We start from the raw sequence: 19,036 nt of genomic DNA on the forward strand, positions 1-19,036 counted from the left end.
ATCATTAGGGCTTTTAGACTCAAAGCATTACACAGCTCGATGTAGGAACATGACAGCCTCCTCCTGGCTGTTAATATCACTACTGCCAGGCTTCAGGGAGAGCTCTAGAGTATCACTTTGTTTGTCCTTCCCTAGGATACCGACTGTTAGACAAAACAGCACCTGGCTGGGTGGCTGAAGGGGCAGCCATTCATGGTGGAGCGATTAAAATTGGGAATCCTAAAGAGGTCAGCCCACAGATAACCCTGAGCGTTGTGAAGTCGAGGGAGATGACTGAGATAGAGAGGGGTGAGACCATGGAGCTATTTGATGCTGAGGATGAGGGCTTTAAAATGGAGGCATTGCTTAACTAGGAGCCACTCGTAGGTCAACAAGCACATGGATGCTGGGAGCTAGGAACTTGGTCTCAGTTTGAACATGGCAAGCAGATACCCTCAGGGTTGGGAAACACATGTTGAGTTTATACAATGGACGAGTTGAGTGAGTGGGCAAGTACATGGTAGATGAAGTATAATGAGGATAAATGTAATATTATCCACTGCGGCAGCAAGAACAAGATTGTTGTTTGGTGAGAGGCTTGATTGGACAGAATTAGATTCACTGGAGTCTCGAAAGAATGTGGCAGTCTCATAGATATTCCCATTGACCAGGGAGTCCAGAACCAGGAGTCATGAAATAGCCACAAACAACTGAATAATCCTTTACAGTGCTGAAGTCTTTAGGACTTTCCCAGTAAAGTCTGCTGCATTCTGTCTGTGCCTGTGAACTGGCATCATAAACGTGTCAGGCAGGTCTCACAATCAGTATTTTATGACCCTTTGGAAAGGGTGCGAGTATTTTTAGAGAGTGGGAGACCTCCTAAAGAATTCAAAATAGAGTTTACATATTAGTGGAATTCTGTATCATTTATTATTAAAATTTGTTTTAATTCTGTGTTCTGAAGTGTTTCATTTTTGATGACAAAATCACCAAGTTAACAGGCTACACTTTCCCAGGAGCTCTGGGACCATGGGCTGAGGACCAGACAGGGTTTAAGGGTCCTCTCTTAATAACAGTGAGCCTGGCTTGGCTATTATACCCGGGGTGGCCCCCTATTGGTCCAGTTTCGGTGACAATAGTGGGCAGTTCTCAGTGCTAATGGCCCCATCTGAGGGTACAGAGATAACAAAGTGTGGAGCTGGATGAACACAACAGGCCGAGCAGCATCAGAAGAGCAGTTAAGCTGATATTTCGGGCCTACACCCTTCTTCAGTGAAGGGTTGGGCAGCTTTGCAGCCTGACCATCCCCTTTGGGAGAGGCAGACTACCACAGGAGGTAGAAGACCTCATGGAGGTATATGATGTTTAAAGTTCTGGATTGCCCAGGGTAGATTGGCCTGTCAGCCAGAGGGAGAAATGCTTCACTGGGCGAAAGACAGTGGGATCTGCCTTTGCTGCTCATTTGGCAGAGGATAATCTCATTGCTGGGAAAATAATACTGGGAGCCCCATTCACTTGTCCTTCATAATCATGGAATCCCTACAGTGTGGAAACAGGCCATTCGGCCCAACAAGTCCACACCGCCCCACCAAAGAGCATCCCACCCAGACCCATTCCGCTACCCCTGCATTTCTCATGTCTAACCCACACATCCCTGGGCACTATGGGTAATATAGCACAGCCAGTCCACCTATCCTGCACATCTTTGGACTGTGGGAGGAAATTGGAGCACCCAGAGGAAACCCCCACAGACGCGGGGAGAATGTGCAAACTGCGCACAGTCGCCTGAGGGTGGAACCAAACCAGATCCCTTTCGCTGTCAGGCAACAGTGCTAACTTCTGAGCCACCATGCTGCCCTGTGCTCACACTCCCTGCCCCATTGCAGCATGCAGCCATTTGTCACCACTTGACCCTGGCAGGACAGAATGGGGACCCAGCACATCTCCCTGTTATCCCAGTGTCCCCAGTTCCCCAGCAGTGGTCCCACCACCCACAGGGCAATTAAAAATATTCCAAACAATTGGCCTCATGTCATGAAAAATATAGAAATCAAACCGAATGACATTCGTATGAGGGATATGTTCTCCAGAATTCTTCTCCTGAATTGCAGATCCAGCACGTCCGTGCTGAAGTACCTGCTATCTGGTTGCACAATTGCTCTGACGTGATATTCTGTTTCTTGAGCTAGAATACCGTAGGCTTAGTTCGTATATATACTAACGCTGTCCTGCCTTCTTCCTCTAGGGCTCACTTCAGCTGGCTGCAGTTGGATCGCAGAGTATTGGAGCACGACTTCCCGAAAAAGTCAGGACCGGTTGTGTTGTACTTCTGTGTGAAGTAAGTTCCCTCTGATTGTTCCTGACTGCACTGTTTGACACAGAACGGGATTGTCAATATCTCTGTTAAATTTGTACGTGACCCACTGAATGTTCGCTTCAGGAAGCCTCACTGTCGGTTCAGAAGTAGTGTTTGTTTGCATTCCTAAAACCTGGTATGTTGTCGGAGAGTGAATCAGATCATTAAACAGAAGATTTGTTATCCATCAAAGGGGAATTAGAGAAGGAGTTTTCAGAATGCAAGGGAATGGAGAAAGGGTGAGCAACTGTGAAGCAGGTGGACAACACAGTGTGTCTGTGGTAATAAAATGTGAGGCTGGATGAACACAGCAGGCCAAGCAGCATCTCAGGAGCACAAAAGCTGACGTTTCGGGCCTAGACCCTTCATCAGAGAGGGGGATGGGGTGAGGGTTCTGGAATAAATAGGGAGAGAGGGGGAGGCGGACCGAAGATGGAGAGAAAAGAAGATAGGTGGAGAGAGTATAGGTGGGGAGGTAGGGAGGGGATAGGTCAGTCCAGGGAAGACGGACAGGTCAAGGAGGTGGGATGAGGTTAGTAGGTAGGAGATGGACATGCGGCTTGGGGTGGGAGGAAGGGATGGGTGAGAGGAAGAACAGGTTAGGGAGGCAGAGACAGGTTGGACTGGTTTTGGGATGCAGTGGGTGGAGGGGAAGAGCTGGGCTGGTTGTGTGGTGCAGTGGGGGGAGGGGACGAACTGGGCTGATTGAGGGATGCGGTGGGGGAAGGGGAGATTTTGAAGCTCGAGAAGTCCACATTGATACCATTAGGCTGCAGGGTTCCCAAGCGGAATATGAGTTGCTGTTCCTGCAACCTTCGGGTGGCATCATTGTGGCACTGCAGGAGGCCCGTAATGGACATGTCATCTAGAGAATGGGAGGGGGAGTGGAAATGGTTTGCGACTGGGAGGTGCAGTTGTTTGTTGCGAACCGAGCGGAGTTGTTCTGCAAAGCAGTCCGCAAGCCTCCGCTTGGTTTCCCCAATGTAGAGGAAGCCACACCGGGTACAGTGGAAACCAAGCGGTTTCCCACCATGGCGAATGGGTGAAATGTGAATTCAATATAAAAAACTAGCCTAATTGTAAAACCTCACCTGGTTGACTAACGTCCCTTTGGGAAGGAAATCTGCCATCTTTAGCTATATGGCCTGTGTATGACTCCAGATGCCACAGCAATGTTGCTGGTTCTTAATTGGCCCCTGGGTAACCAGGGATGGGCAATAATGCTGACCAGCCAATGATGTCCATGTCCCAAAAATACATTTTAAAAAGTGTCATCAATTTAACCATATTTTGTCCCACTGTGTAAAGATCTTGAGGAAATATGTTTGTAAGTGACTGTAAATTAAGGAGTTTTTAATACTTTGTGTGTCTTATTGGCTGCACTTATTCTTCAAATACTATGTACTTATATAACAAATCTGGGTTGGCATCACCTAAAGGGATTTATCAGTTCAAATGAAAACACTTAAATGCTAGACTAAACAAACTACATGTTTGATTTTCTTGCCTAATCTCGTTACTACATTTTTTTTAGAGATAACAAGGTGTGGAGCTGGATGAATACAGCAGGCCAAGCAGCATCAGAGGAGCAGGAAAGCTGACCTCGAAACGTCAGCTTTCCTGCTCCTATGATGCTGCTTGGCCTGCTGTGTTCATCCAGCTCTACACCTTGTTATCTCGGATTCTCCAGCATCTGCAGTTCCTACTATCTCTCTGTACTACATTTTATTTTAAATGGCTATTGTGTGCCCTTTGGAGATAGGCAGGTTACAGACATGGCCCTGCCCCATTAAAGGGGCAGTTTTTCCAATTCCCACTTTTGACTGGGATCCTAACTCACTGGCCACACACATTGGGCATTCGGTACACTTCATATTAATGGAAAAGTCATGGGAAATGAGCCAGAATGCTTCTAAAAGAAGAACAGGCTTTGAGGCACATAGTCAGCAACCCAGGCAGCATCTGTGGAGAGAGAAACGTAGTTATTGGCTCATATTTTCAATGTGGAATCAGGAACCCAACACCTGGGCCCTGACCCCATGGCAGGGCTACTTTTCAATTGTTACAGCTTAGTCGGAAGAGGGTACCTACAATTATGCCCCACTGTTCCAAAAGTATATAAAATCTTAATTAGCCTCCTAGGACGTCCATTTTGCCTGGTGGACTGCGTTTCAGGACAAAAGAAATTCACAAGTCTCATCAGCCACAGAAAATAACTTATTTTCACAAACACGCTTAATTTTAACAAAAGGAAAAGAATTACTTTGCAACTTAAACTATACCCCTTTAAAAACCACACACACACACGCGCACAAACAGCTACACACACAGTGCTACACACACACTCAAACAGCTACACAGACACACATGCAAACAGCTACACACAGACACACGCAAACAGCTACACAGACACACGCGAACAGCTACACACACACAGCTACACACTGAGATACACACATACACTCTCGCACACACATTCACACACAGCGCACACACATAGCTACACACACGCATGCATGCACACTCACATGCGTGCATACATGCACACATACATACACATACACACGCACACAAATGCACCCACCACACACACACACATGCACGCACAGACACACGTGCTCACGCTCACACACGTGCTCACACTCACGCTCACACACATTCAAATTAAGACAGCCAAAAGGCAGGTGGGTCGACACAAATGTTATGGGTGCAAAGAAAATAGTCAGGGAACGAAACTCCGTAGTTCATATACCAAGTTTCACAGGGAGTAAATTGTCTCACACAATTCCTCTTAATTTGTAGAACTGATGACGTGGTATTGTCTGCAAACTGATGGTTATGCTTCACTTCGATAATTGATCAGGTGGACCTCGGTCTTGTTACAGTTTTTTCTTTCAAACTGCCTTGGTTATTATGTCTTTTTCACCACATGGACAGAGAGAGAGAGAGAGCGACAGAGGCTTTCAGTTCGCACGCTCTGGCCGTTTCTGCTTCCCACGTCTGGTTTTGTAACAAACAGCAGCACAACCGCTCAGAGGGCTGTCGTCAAACAAAATCCTTAACACAGATAATTTTGGTGCCAGTCAGTCTCAAAGTATCTCCGTTACAGCAACATTGTCTAGCCCAGTTAAAACAAATGCAGCAAAAGGTTTTTGAAGAGATCACAAAAAAGTGGGACAAAGACAGAGCAATGGAAATTATCTGTATGGACTTCAGCTCAACGAGATCCCGCCTGGTAGACTGGTTGGTCAGGTTAGATCACATGGGATCCAGTGGGAGCTAGCCAATTGGATCCAATTAGTAGAGAATTTCTTTTTGGACTGGAGGCCTGTGACCAGTGGTGTGCTGCAAGGATCGGTGCTGGGTCCATTACTTTTCGTCATTTATTTTAGAAAGGCAGGTCAGGGCAGGATTTATACACTTAAAGGCAAGGTCCTGGGAGTGTTGCTGAACACCTTGGGGTGCAGCTGCATCGTTCCTCGAAAGTGGAGTAGCAGGATAGTGACAAGATGGTGAAGAAGGCATTTGGTATGCTTGTATGGTATGGTCTCCTTTAGTGGTCAGTGCATTGATTGGGATGCTGTGCTATAGCTGTACAGAACATTGATTTGGCCATTTTTGGAATACTGCATTTAATTATGGTCAATCTGTTACAGGAAAGATGTTGCTAAATTTAGCAAGTGTGCAGAAAAGATTTACAGGGATGTTGCCGGGGTTGGAGGGTTTGAGTTACAGGGAGAGGCTGAATAGGCTGGGTCTATTTACCCTGGCTGAGGGGTGACCTTACAGAGGTTTCTAAAATCATGAAGGGCATGGGTAGGGTGAAAAGCCAAGATAATTCCCCAGGGCAGGGGACTCCAAAACTAGGCGGCATAGGTTTAAGGTGTGAAGGTAAAAACTTAAAAGGGATCTAAGGGACAACTTTTTCACACAGAAGGTGGTGCATGTAGCTGCCAGAGGGAGTAGTGGAGGCTGATACAATTACAGTATTTAAAAGGTATCTGGATGGGCATATGAACAGGAAGAATTTAGTGGGATATTGGCTAAATGCTAGCAAATAGGACTGGATCATTTCAGAATATCTAGTTGGACTGAAGGGTCTATTTCTGTGCTGCACCATGCTCCAACTGTGTCCCTGAGTTTTCCCTAAGCTCTAATCTATCTTGGAGAAAATAATGTGGTTTTTCCCTACTCCCTCACCTATTATGGTAATAATATTTGTAGGTTTCTTCGAAGCTCCTTCCCAGCTCCTTCCAACACGAACCAGTGACCATCCCACTTTCCTGACTGCTCAAGACCTCTTTTGTACCCAGATTACACAGAAGTACTCGACTGATCTTCAATTCCTCCCTGTGAGGCAGCTAACAATCCGTGCTCCAAACAAGGAACAAAAGCAGGAAATGATGCAGAAACTCAGCAGGACTGGCAGCATCTATGGAGAGAGAAACAGAGTTAACATTTCAAGTCCAGTGACCCTTTGCCAGATCAAATATCGGGTCTGACCCTCATTCTGTGCTTCTAAAGTATATGCCAAAACCACTTTTCAGTGACTTGCAAACTGTGTTGAGTGATCTGTTTAGAAAGTAATGATCATCTCCTCTATTGCAGGACAGAATTGAACATTACCACCAAGCTATTGTCTGAAAATAGATGAAGTCACACCTTTTTGTTTTCCCTAAGTAGCTTGAAATCTGCAATATATAATCTCCTCTACCCTCCAGAGTTCCAAAGGTGAGGAGTATACTTTGCTTCATCTGTCTTCATGAATGAACTGGGAGACCCAAGGACAGGGGTTGGGGCAGCAACTCCACAAAATCAGTTTTCTGATTTTTATAAGTTGGAGTGACCACATCTCTTGAACTGGCCTCCCCTTTGCCTACATGTGTAAGATGCTGCTGTCACTGGCTGGACCAGCATTTATTGCCCATCCCCAGTTTCCCCGGAGAAAATGGTGGTGAGCTGCCCTCCCAGTTTTGGCACCGGCTCTCCCTGTTGGTTATGAAGAAGACTTTGCAGTGTTGACAGGGCTTTATGTGCTGTTAGTGTCATTTCTAATGTTGGGTTGTCCGTTCAGTGTCTTTTCTTGAACCAAACTCCATACTAATTGAATACAACTGAGTGCGTTGTTCAACTCAACCGCATTTGGTCTGGAGCCACAGACCAGGTGAGGATGATAGATCATGACATGAGTGAACCCAGTGAGGTTTTTTTTTAAACAACATCCAGAAATGGTTGCATGGTCTCCAGTAGGTTAGCTTCCTTTCATTCATATTTATTAGTTGTATTTCAATTTCATTAGCTGCCCTCTCGGGAGATAAACCCACGTCCGCAGGACATTAGCCTCTGGAGCAATGACTATACCGTTGAACCACCGAGTCCCCACTGTGCACAGCTTCATTAACAGCTCCTCAAGCTGCAAGGCTCCAACATGACCCCCCAGCTTTGGGAGTCCACCCAGGGTTCTTAATGGGACGGTGAACCTGACCCTCGGCGACCTAAAGGTGCATGCATTCCCTTTAAAAATGACTGATTCACCTCATGACATAGTTCAGGGACTGGAAAGCATCCCGACTTCTATTTGCCACCATGGAGGGCACATTCCGATCCAGTGGGAGTCAAGTGTCTGCTCAGTCGGTTTTCACTCACTTCAGTCAATCTGTGCTCGCATATTCTAAACTCTGTTTGCTATTGTGTAGCATATATAACAACTGATTGCACCCAGAAAGAAGTGAATGCAGCATTCACTGGTTACTTAAGATGAGAAACAACACATCTGACTTGTATTTGTGGTTTCTGAAATTAGCCGGGATCCTTGATATATACTCTTACTGGGGCTGTACTCTTGAATGTTATTACGCTCGTGTCAATGCTGAGGATTTATACTTGTCTCCAAATATTTATAGCTGTTTATTCAATCTGGTTGCTGGAGGCTTTAGAATGATGATAAAACTGTGGGCACTGCTGCAGCTTCGAGGCTGGAAAATCTTCTTCGGAGAAAAAGAAGGCTTGTCGAGTTTGGCATTGATTTTTAACAGTAACGATGCTAAATTGCATTTATACAGAACCTTTAACCGAGTCACGCCTCCCCAGCTACGTTATAATGACATCATCAACAAAATGTGATCACAGAGCTGCATTTTTACTTTCCCTGGGGGGACATGGACATTTCTGGCGGGACCAGCATTTATTGCCTGTCCCCAGTTGCCCTTGAGAAGGTGTTGGTGAGCCACTGCAGTCCGTCTGCTGTAGGATGACCCGCAATGCTGTTAGGGAGGGAGTTCCCAGATTTTGATCCAGTGACCATGAAGGGACGGCAATATATTTCCAAGTCAGGATGGTGACTAGCAGGTTTTTGGATCTGATGACCATGAAACAGGCTGCTTTCTCCTGAGAAGTTAGAACAGATGACCAAAAGCATGGAGCACTTTAAAGGGGGGGAAGGAGAGTTCGAGAGGCAGAAGATATTAGGAGGAACATCTACAGTTTAGCATCAGGCAGTTCATTGGCTACCAGTGATAAAGCATTTAAAACTGGGGTTATTCAATAGTTTGGAATTGGAGGAGGGCAGAGATCACAGCGGGTTCTAAAGCTGGAGGGAAACACAGAGATGAGGCTTAAAATTGATCTTGGAATTGACTTGTAAGAATGATGCAGTGTGCATAATTCCTGGGGTTGTTGGTTCAGATGGAGAGTTGCCCTCGCCCTTCCTCATCTCACCCAGAAAGCACTCAGAGAACAGAACAGAGCATCTACCTTTCGAGAGGCTGGATGGTGCCACCTTGCTTGCCTAGTATAGATTATTCTTCCCCTTTCACCTGGCTTACTGTCATATTCCAGTCCTGTACCTAGCTCATGGTGTTTGCCATGGCACCTGCTCTGATACCCATTCAGTGTAGGCGAAGCACTGTGTGGGAACTTACCCAAGGCTGAACCGTGGCCTGATTGAAGTTTATAAAATCGTGAAAGGTGTGGATAGGGTAAATAGTCAAGGTCATTTCCCCAGGGTAGGGGCTTCCAAATCTAGAGGGGACAAGTTTAAGATGGAAGGGGAAAGATTTAAAAGGTACCTGAGGGACAACTTTTTCATACTTGGTGGTGTGTGTATGGAATGAGCTGCCAGATGAAGTGGTGGAGGCTGGTATGTGAACAGCTTTTAAAAGATATCTGTGTGGGTACATGAATAGGAAGCGTTTAGAGGGATGTGGGCTTTGTGAGGGGTAGGTCATGCCTTACAAACCTTATCGAGTTTTTTGAGGATGTGACTAGAAAAGTTGATGAGGGTCGAGCTGTGGATGTGGTGTATATGGACTTCAGTAAGGCATTTGATAAGGTTCCCCATGGTAGGCTCATTCAGAAGGTCAGGAGGAATGGGATACAGGGGAACTTAGCTGCTTGGATACAGAATTGGCTGGCCAACAGAAGACAGCGAGTGGTTGTAGAAGGAAAATATTCTGCCTGGAAGTCAGTGGTGAGTGGAGTTCCACAGGGCTCTGTCCTTGGGCCTCTACTGTTTGTAATTTTTATTAATGACTTGGACGAGGGGATTGAAGGATGGGTCAGCAAGTTTGCAGACGACACCAAGGTAGGAGGTGTCATTGACAGTGTAGAGGGCTGTTGTAGGCTGCAGCGGGACATTGACAGGATGCAGAGATGGGCTGAGAGGTGGCAGATGGAGTTCAACCTGGATAAATGCGAGGTGATGCATTTTGGAAGGTCGAATTTGAAAGCTGAGTACAGGATTAAGGATAGGATTCTTGGCAGCGTGGAGGAACAGAGGGATCTTGGTGTGCAGATACATAGATCCCTTAAAATGGCCACCCAAGTGGACAGGGTTGTTAAGAAAGCATATGGTGTTTTGGCTTTCATTAACAGGGGGATTGAGTTTAAGAGTCGTGAGATCTTGTTGCAGCTCTATAAAACTTTGGTTAGACCGCACTTGGAATACTGCGTCCAGTTCTGGGCGCCCTATTATAGGAAAGATGTGGATGCTTTGGAGAAGGTTCAGAGGAGGTTTACCAGGATGCTGCCTGGACTGGAGGGCTTATCTTATGAAGAGAGGTTGACTGAGCTCGGTCTCTTTTCATTGGAGAAAAGGAGGAGGAGAGGGGACCTAATTGAGGTATACAAGATAATGAGAGGCATAGATAGAGTTGATAGCCAGAGACTATTTCCCAGGGCAGAAATGGCTAGCACGAGGGGTCATAGTTTTAAGCTGGTTGGTGGAAAGTATAGAGGGGATGTCAGAGGCAGGTTCTTTACGCAGAGAGTTGTGAGAGCATGGAATGCGTTGCCAGCAGCAGTTGTGGAAGCAAGGTCATTGGGGTCATTTAAGAGACTGCTGGACATGTATATGGTCACAGAAATTTGAGGGTGCATACATGAGGATCAATGGTCGGCACAACATTGTGGGCTGAAGGGCCTGTTCTGTGCTGTACTGTTCTATGTTCTATGTTCTATGCTGGCAAATGGGACTTGATTAATTTAGGATATCTGGTCAGCATGGATAAGATGAACCAAAGGGTCTGTTTCCAGGCTGTACAGCTCTGTAATTCTAAGATGCTTCTTGTATAAAATCCAGAGTAATCAGGGGATATGGTCACATCAGATCATACCATTTCATTTATTTCAATATTAAGATTTTCTGTAGCTTATTCTAATCATTAATTGTAAAGACCAACAAGAAATGCCAGTTTTTGTGTCCTTTAGGCTATTTGGCAAACAATGGAATGATAATATTCATAATTGTTTTCATAACAATATTAGCTTTTATACAATTGCAGTTATGTAGCACCTTTCATAACACAGACCATCTCAAATAGCTTAGTGTTATTGAAATATAGTCATTGTCGTCACACATGGAACAAACCAGCCGAATTGAACACAGCAAACTCCCATAAACAGAATTGTGATAAATGAACAGATATTGTGTTTTGTGATCAAATAACACAAAGAACTGTGGATGCTGGAGATCTAAAAGAGAAACAGAAATTGCCGGAAAAACTCAGCCTGTCTGGTAGCATCTGTGGTGAGAGAAACAGTTAAGATTTCAAATCTGATGACCCTTCATCAGAACTGGTTCTGAGTCAACATTACCTGTGCTTTCTCTTCATAGCCACTATCAGACCTGCTGAGTTTCTCCAGTACTTTGTTCTGGTTACTGATTTGAGATGTTTATTGAGGAATAAATATAGGCCAGTACACTAGGGATAACTTGTGCTCTTTTGAACATAAATACAAATATGCAAATGATGGCATCTTAGTATTCCAAACTGCATTTTAATTTATAAGGTGCATCAGGAATGATTTATTGTCAGTAAATAGGTGAGACAAGAATGTTAGACAACAATGTAGAGATTTAAATCTGCCAAATTAGAATGTCCCAGCCAAATGAACGTTCATAACGCTGCCTCCATTGTATGAGCCCCAAAGGCCTTAAAATACGAGTCACATCAAACAACCCCCCAGCGGAATTACAAAGGATTATGTATTCTAATTAACTGCAGACCTTTAAGCAAGATGATCTGCAGAAGTTTGATCCCAGCCATAAAAAATAACCTTTTAAAGCAGTTTTATTTGTCAGACCTGTATTGAATTTGTTGAAAGCTGTCTCATTTTATTCCTTTCAAACGTTAGAGTAATAAATTAATCATTGGCAGTCACTTCAGTCAGGTACATCTCACAGAATCGTTGTTAAAACGAAGATGAGTATCAGAAACTGCTCTTTGGCCTTTTTCAGACGCAGGTACCTTCAAATTACGGTCGCACGATTTCCACGACTCAATCCAACCAAATCCCTCAACTGTATTTTGTATTAAAATGCCTAAATTGCCCTAAGATTCTCTAGTTTGTTACCTTTATATAGCACCATTCGTGACTACACAATGTCTGAAAGCACTGCAAAGCTGCCTGAGCCTCCTGTGCTGTGTAGTCCCCGGTGGAATGTTGGCCGCACAACAGCGAACCTGCACGCAGCAAGCTCCTAGAATCAGAAAATAGATCATGATTGGGTAATACGATTTTTATGATGTTATTTGAGGGGAAAATATGGGCCCTAGACGCCGGAAGAAACATCTCCGTTCATGTGCGAAGGAGATCTGTTACCTCCAGTGTCTCATCTGAAGGCAGCACATCTGACAGGGGTGGGCTGGTGTGGTCAGCCTCATTAGACTTGTGCTGGAGTGAGACATCCTCCTGACTTGAAAGATGAGATTGTTACGCATAGCTAACAGCCAACTGAAATTAACTGAAGAGGCAGTTGTTTAGAAAAAGTAACTTATAACAGGTGTCAAAATGCCAATGCAACAGAATTATGCAAAACTAGTGCAGTGTGTTAGAAGTAGATCCAACTTACAATGTGACGCCTTTGATCTTGTGAATTAAATTTACGCAGTGACCGAGGGGCTGGATAAATTGCGGGGCAGTAGTTTTCCTTAAGAAAGGACCGTTTGTTTGAACATTTCATTCAGCACTGTCCTGAGGGGTGACCATTGCTTTCCAAGACTGCTGAGTGAGATTCTGGTGCTGTCTGCCGGTCCAGTTTTTACCAGAATGGTCAGGCAAACAGAAACCTCACAGGTCTACAGACAGATATCCGTCAGAAAAGCCAGGCAAATCAGCCAATGATTGCAGTCACTTCAAAGACCCCCATGCTAGTGTGTAAAGCCTGATTGCTTCAACACTGCAGATATGGTTGGAATGGAAATCACTCGAGCTCTTGACGTAATTGCTATGGACAGTGCTGTTCCCTCATCACCTGCACTGTGGTCTCTGGAGGGATGATAAATGGCTTGTTGGTGTGTGAAGATGTCAATGCTTTGCCATTTAATGAGCAGTTCGCACATGATCTGAGTACACCGCACAAATGAATCATTTCGATCTCAGGATGTTGCCTGTTTTTCTGAATTTTAGTTATCTCTGTGGCCTTTATTTGGGCTCGGAGCTGTTCCCTGTTTTTATTTTGTCCAGCCATCTTGTGTTTTGATCAAGTGGCTATTCACTGTGTGTGTGAGCCAAACTGCAGAGAGCTAGCTTCTGAACAACACCAATTCCAGCTCATTCCCAGTATCACTTTGCAGTATTATCTTCCGGAATCCAAGATGACTGTAATACATCCCATCCCCCACACTGTCACCATGGTAACTCCCTTTTTTTAATCTTATCAACACCCAGTCACTGATCTGGAAGGGTTTGCAGTAGCTCTGCCCTCCCTGGGGAGTTACACCCACATCGTTAAGGTTGTACAGCAGGGAATGTTGCCGTTCGATCCATCAAGTCTGCGTTGGCTGTTTTCTGGAAGTTAAAGGAGAGTTGAGAACTGGGACCTGGCTGAAACCAACATCTTAATAAATAAGATCATAAAACCTCCAATGTACATCTCTAATCGGCAGCTATTGAGTATAATGTTTCAAAGACTCAGGAATCCAGAACGCGTGGTCACAGTCTAAAGCTGCAGGGTAGGCCATTTAGGACTGAGATGAGGAGAAGTGTCTTCACCCAGAGAGTGGAGAGCCTGTGGAATTCTCTGCCACAGAAGACGATTGAGGTTAAACATGGAATGCTTTCAAGAAACAGCTGGATATAGTTCTTTGGGCTAAAGGGGAAGAGGAGAAAGTGGGAAACAGGTGACTGATTTGGATGACCAGCTACAATCATATTGAATGGTGGAACAGGATGGAAGGGATGAATGGCCTACCACTGCTCCAATTTTCTCTGTTTCTCTAATCAGTGTTTCAATGTCATTGGTTACAAACTGTCCTCTTGCAGTTGGAAACCTTAGAGAGAACAGTAAAGTAAAAGCTTTGACAAGGTTGATGTTGCTCTTCACATCTCAAAATGGGATCAGTTGCCTATGTAAATGCCTTATGTATTCGCACTTCAGCAGAAGCCTCTAGAAGTCATGTCAGAAACTAAGAGGCTGGATATTACAATCTAGATTGTGTTTGCTGATACTACAAACTGCACTTGTGCAGAATGAACATGTGTCACAATGCGTAATGTAATAATGTCAGTAGCATTGCATCAACGGGTGGGAGGGAGCACAGAGGGATATCCTTGTGATTATTTGATTTCCACCATTTTGTTTTTGATCGCTGCCATTTTGTTTTACTGGAGAACCATTTCCGAACCAGAGCCTTGTGCAGCCTTTCAAATGAAATCCCTTGCACATTCCTGGTCACTAAGGGCTTCCCTTCCTTTACGTAATCCTAACTTTGCCACTGATGGAAAGTTTCAGTTATTTTGGGTTTTAATGAGCTTCTTTTCCCAATGGAGCTTTATAAGGCCCTGGTCAGGCTGTATTTGGAGTGTTGTGTGCAGTTTTGGGCCCTGTATCTCAGGAAGGATGTACTGGGCCTGGAGTGGGTTCAGAGGAGGTTCATAAGAATAGTCCCAGGAATGAGAAGCTTAACAAATGAGGCATGTTTGAGGACTCTGGGACTATACTCATTGGAGTTTAGAAGGATGAGGGGGGATCTAATTGAAACTTACAGAATACTGAATGGCCTGGACAGAGTGGAGGTTGGGAAGATGCTTCCATTTGCAGGAGAGACTAGCACCCGAAGGCACAGCCTCAGAGTAAAGGGAAGACCTTTTAGAATGGAGATAAGGAGAAACTTCTTCATCCAGAGAGTGGTGAATCTATGGAATTCACTGCCACAGAAGGCTGTGGAGGCCAGGCCGTTGAGTACATTTAAGACTGAGGTAGATAGGTTCTTGATTATCAAGGCGTCAAGGGGAGAAGGCAAGCGAATGGGGTTGAGAAACTTATCAGCCATGATTGAATGGCGGAGCAGACTTGACAGGCCGAATAGCCTAATTTCTGCTCCTATGACTTATAGTCTTATGACATGCAACAAATTTAGACCTCCAGTAATGTCGTGGGTTCTTAACCACCCTGTGGGCAATTAGGGATGGGCAATAAAGGTGGGCCTAGCCAGCAACGTCCACATCCCATAAGATAATGTTTCAAAATTGTGGTGTGGGTGACCTGCAAGAAGGATAGTGGGCTAGTAGATGAGAACAGTAGGGTCACACTCCTAATCAAGGATGGCATTGCTGCGATCAGTTAGAAACAACCTTGCTTCAGGAGAACAGAATGTATTTTAGGTGAAGACAGGGTGTAGTCGGGGGAAGAAGTCACCAGTAGGATTGGTCTCCAGGACCCCAATATAGTAACTACAATGTGGGATAAAATATACAAAGAAGCAATGGGTGTTTGTTATAAAGGGATGGCCAATAATCATGGATGTTATTAATCTGCATATAAACTGGACAAATCAGTTTGGTAATCAAGGCCTTGATGAGGACATCATTGAATGTATTCGAGAGTTTCTCAGAGTAGCGTGCCCTGGAACCAACCAGAGAGCACGCTATACCAGAGTTTGTATTCTGTAACGTGACAGAATTCATTAATAACCCCAGAGCTAAGGACTTTCTAAGTAACAACGATTGTAATATGATTGAATTTTTCATTCGGTTTGAAACAAAGAAGACTGGGTCTAACACGAGTGCTTTAAACTTTAAAAAACAATCTATGTTGGCATGAAATCAGGCTAGCTGAAGTGAACTGAACATTAGGCTCAAAGATAGTTAAGGAGAGAAGCGGCAGATGATATGTAAAGAGATACTTCAGAATTGTCAGAGTAAGTACTTTCCTCACAAAGAAAGCAAATCAAGGGAAAGACCTACTGTCTATGTCTCATTAAAGACGTTAGGGAAACGTCTCAAAACTTTTAAAGACAAATAAACTTCGCGAAGATGAGTGACAGGTCATATCATTGTTCAAAATATAAGGAACACTTGAGAATGACTAAGTATCAACCAGGATAAGTCAAGTAGAGCATGAAAGGAAGACACCCAGAAATGTAAGAGCAGAGAAAAAAAAACCCACAGGTATTTACAAAGGAAGAGAGCGAGTAAGGTGAGTGTTGGTCTTCTAACAAGTGAGAACAGGAAGTTAACTATGCTCAAGGAGTCAGTTATTGGTTTAAAGGAGATTTGAGAGAACATTTTTCACCCAGAGGCTGCTAGAAATATAGAGTGTGCTGCCTGGGAGAGTGTTGGAGGCAGGTACTCCCTCAACATTTAAGAAACAGCTGGATGAGCACTTAAAATGCCAGGGCCCAGTAGGTTATGGACCAAGTGCAGATAAATGGGATTAATGTAGTTGGTGTTTGTGGATCGTCCTAGACATGATGGGCCAAAGGACCTGTTTCTGTGTCGTATTGCTCTATGACTCTAAATGGCAGATGTAATGAATCAATATTTTGCTTCTGTCTTCATCACATCACCAGAAATGTCCCAGTAATTAGTTATAAATCAGGATGTTGAGCAAAGGGATGAAATTGGTACAATATTAAGCAGTAGAAAAAGATTATTGAGCAAATTGGTAGAGCTGTGTTTGATCCCTGGGTATTCGAGCTTTTGATTTTGACAGGAAGAATAAAAAAAAGTAGAGTATTATTTAAACAGAGGCTTATGAGTGGTGAGAGATAATGGGAACTGCAGATGCTGGATAATCTGAGATAACAAGGTGTGGGGCTGGATGAACACAGCAGGATAAGCAGCATCAGGGGAGCAGGAAAGCTGACATTTCGGACCCAGACCCTGATGAAGGGTATGGGCCTGAAACATCAGCTTTCCTGCTTATGAGTGGTAGGTGCATTTTAGTTAATTTTCCAAAATGTGTTCAATTCTGGAACGGTTCTGTCAGACTGAGAACTCACAAATATAATCCTGTATTCAAGAAGGGATGGAGATGATGGGAAACTTTAGTCCAGTTATTTTGATGCCACTGGTGAGGAAATGTACAAGCTGGAGGCAGTCAGGAGGAGTTAGCATGGTTTTATGAAAGGGAAGTTGTGTTCCACCAATTTATGAGACTGGTTGAAGAGTAAAATGAGCTAGATAAAGGGAAGGCCACTGATGTGCTGTACTTGGATTTCCAGAAGGTGTTTGACAAGGTTCTGCACCAAAGATCATTGTGTAGTGCAGGGGCTCATGCTGTATTGAGTTGCTGACGGGCAAGGATAGAAGATCTTATGGTGTCCTACGTAATGATACTCAGACGTATGCAGTGAAATGCACACACTTCAAGACGACATTACAATCCTCGGACTGACCACAAACTTTAAAAAGATATTTGAATTTCTAGTGACTTACGAAAGGATCACATGGCAAGATTTTACATTTCAAGACTTTTATGATATTAAATAACCCAAAAGCTATATTGTCCAAACCCTAATTGTTAGATGACTTATATTTTAACTGACAGGAATTATCTTCAGTGTGATATTGTTACAAAATCAAAACTCCCACACAATGGTTATTTTTTATTTCTTCCTTAAACGGTCACTTTATTTCCCAGAATCAGTTCAAAGGTATTCTCACGTTTTAATGGTTTCATCACTTTCCCCTTCTCTTCCAATCCCAGGACTGATTTTCAGCATTAAGGTTACTGTAGAGATGCCTCTCCCTAACCAAAGTTAGGCAAATCTCATTTAAATCCTCACAAATAGGTTTCCTCAATCTAGTGTGAGCTCTGAACCACAATCTGCCTGATGATCAAAGAGAATGTCCACCTCTATCTTTCTGTGTTCCTTACACTTTGTCTCAAATTTTGTGGATATACTTGGTGCTCCTGGTTTCAGTAATATCTCAGAAAGCCGTGTAAGTCAATGCTGCGACGGTTTACTGTGTATACTTCACTTTCAATTCTAATCACCATGGCAGTGTGAATCATATGGGCCTTTTATCTAGGTAGAAATGTTATTTGTTATCCTCTGGACCCTCAACTCCAGTCAGTATTGGTATTAAATAGATACCTTAAAGTATAACTGTTTGTAATCCCTGACATTTCGATGTGAGACTTGAAAACCATCAGTTCACCAACAGTTAGCACCGATGCACTTGCCATTGTCCATAAGTGTGATCATCCTCCACCTTGTCAGTAAAATTAGTTGTCCAGCCCCATTAATGTTAACAGACAGATTTTGAGTAAAACAATTAATTATACCTTTACTGTAAGAGTAACTACTGAGCATGTTCCTTCATGGGAAACTTGGACCTGAATTTAGGGATCCAGAGATGTCCCCTGTTACCATCCATTGTAGATAGTTCTGTTCACTAAAGCCTCTTAATGTTGACTTGCCAAATTTTAGACCTGCTCTTACAACTCAAGAAGCATAAAAGATGGGAGCAGGAGGAGGCCATTCAGTCCTTCAAGCCACCTGAACTTTACATTGGGCAGAATTCAGAATGGATCACTCACAGCAAAGCCTATACACCCAGCAATGTTCACTCACACGCACACACATACACACACAAGTTCAGAAGTACAGCATCGTGCGCACACACACCATGCGTTTCGAATAAGCCATGCCAAGCACATGTACACCCGCAACAAAGAAAATACCTACATATGAAGTGTCAGAGAAGAACAGTGGGCTGTTGTTTATCTGACCATTAGATATCTCAGATTAATTACCTTAGGGCTATTTTTAGCAAGCTGTCTACAATTTCTACCTGTCTGCATCGATAAGAATTCACGTAGGCAGATGCATTAAAAATAGCACAAGAGTGAATTTGAAATTGGAGAAGGAGGGGGAGTTTTCAAACATCATCGTTGAGCTCCTCATGTTGCTGTCTGCCTGGCACCGTTTCTCGTTATGGCTTGGGACCTTGATGCACTGGTAGGTTTTGTCT

The 19,036-nt window shown here is 44.0% G+C and overlaps 1 protein-coding gene across 10 annotated transcripts in view; it reads left to right on the forward strand.

Moving 5' to 3' along the window:
- Positions 1-19,036, forward strand: part of frmd4a (FERM domain containing 4A) — a 702,228-nt gene that overhangs the window by 498,077 nt on the left and 185,115 nt on the right. For all 10 annotated transcript variants that reach the window (XM_048553974.1, XM_048553978.1, XM_048553975.2 and 7 more), the window contains one exon: positions 2,225-2,317. In XM_048553974.1, coding sequence (XP_048409931.1) covers positions 2,225-2,317 — 93 coding nt within the window. The remainder of the gene's footprint in view (positions 1-2,224; positions 2,318-19,036) is intronic.

This window comes from Stegostoma tigrinum, chromosome 25, assembly GCF_030684315.1.
Source record: "Stegostoma tigrinum isolate sSteTig4 chromosome 25, sSteTig4.hap1, whole genome shotgun sequence".
Classification (NCBI taxonomy): Eukaryota; Metazoa; Chordata; class Chondrichthyes; order Orectolobiformes; family Stegostomatidae; genus Stegostoma; species Stegostoma tigrinum.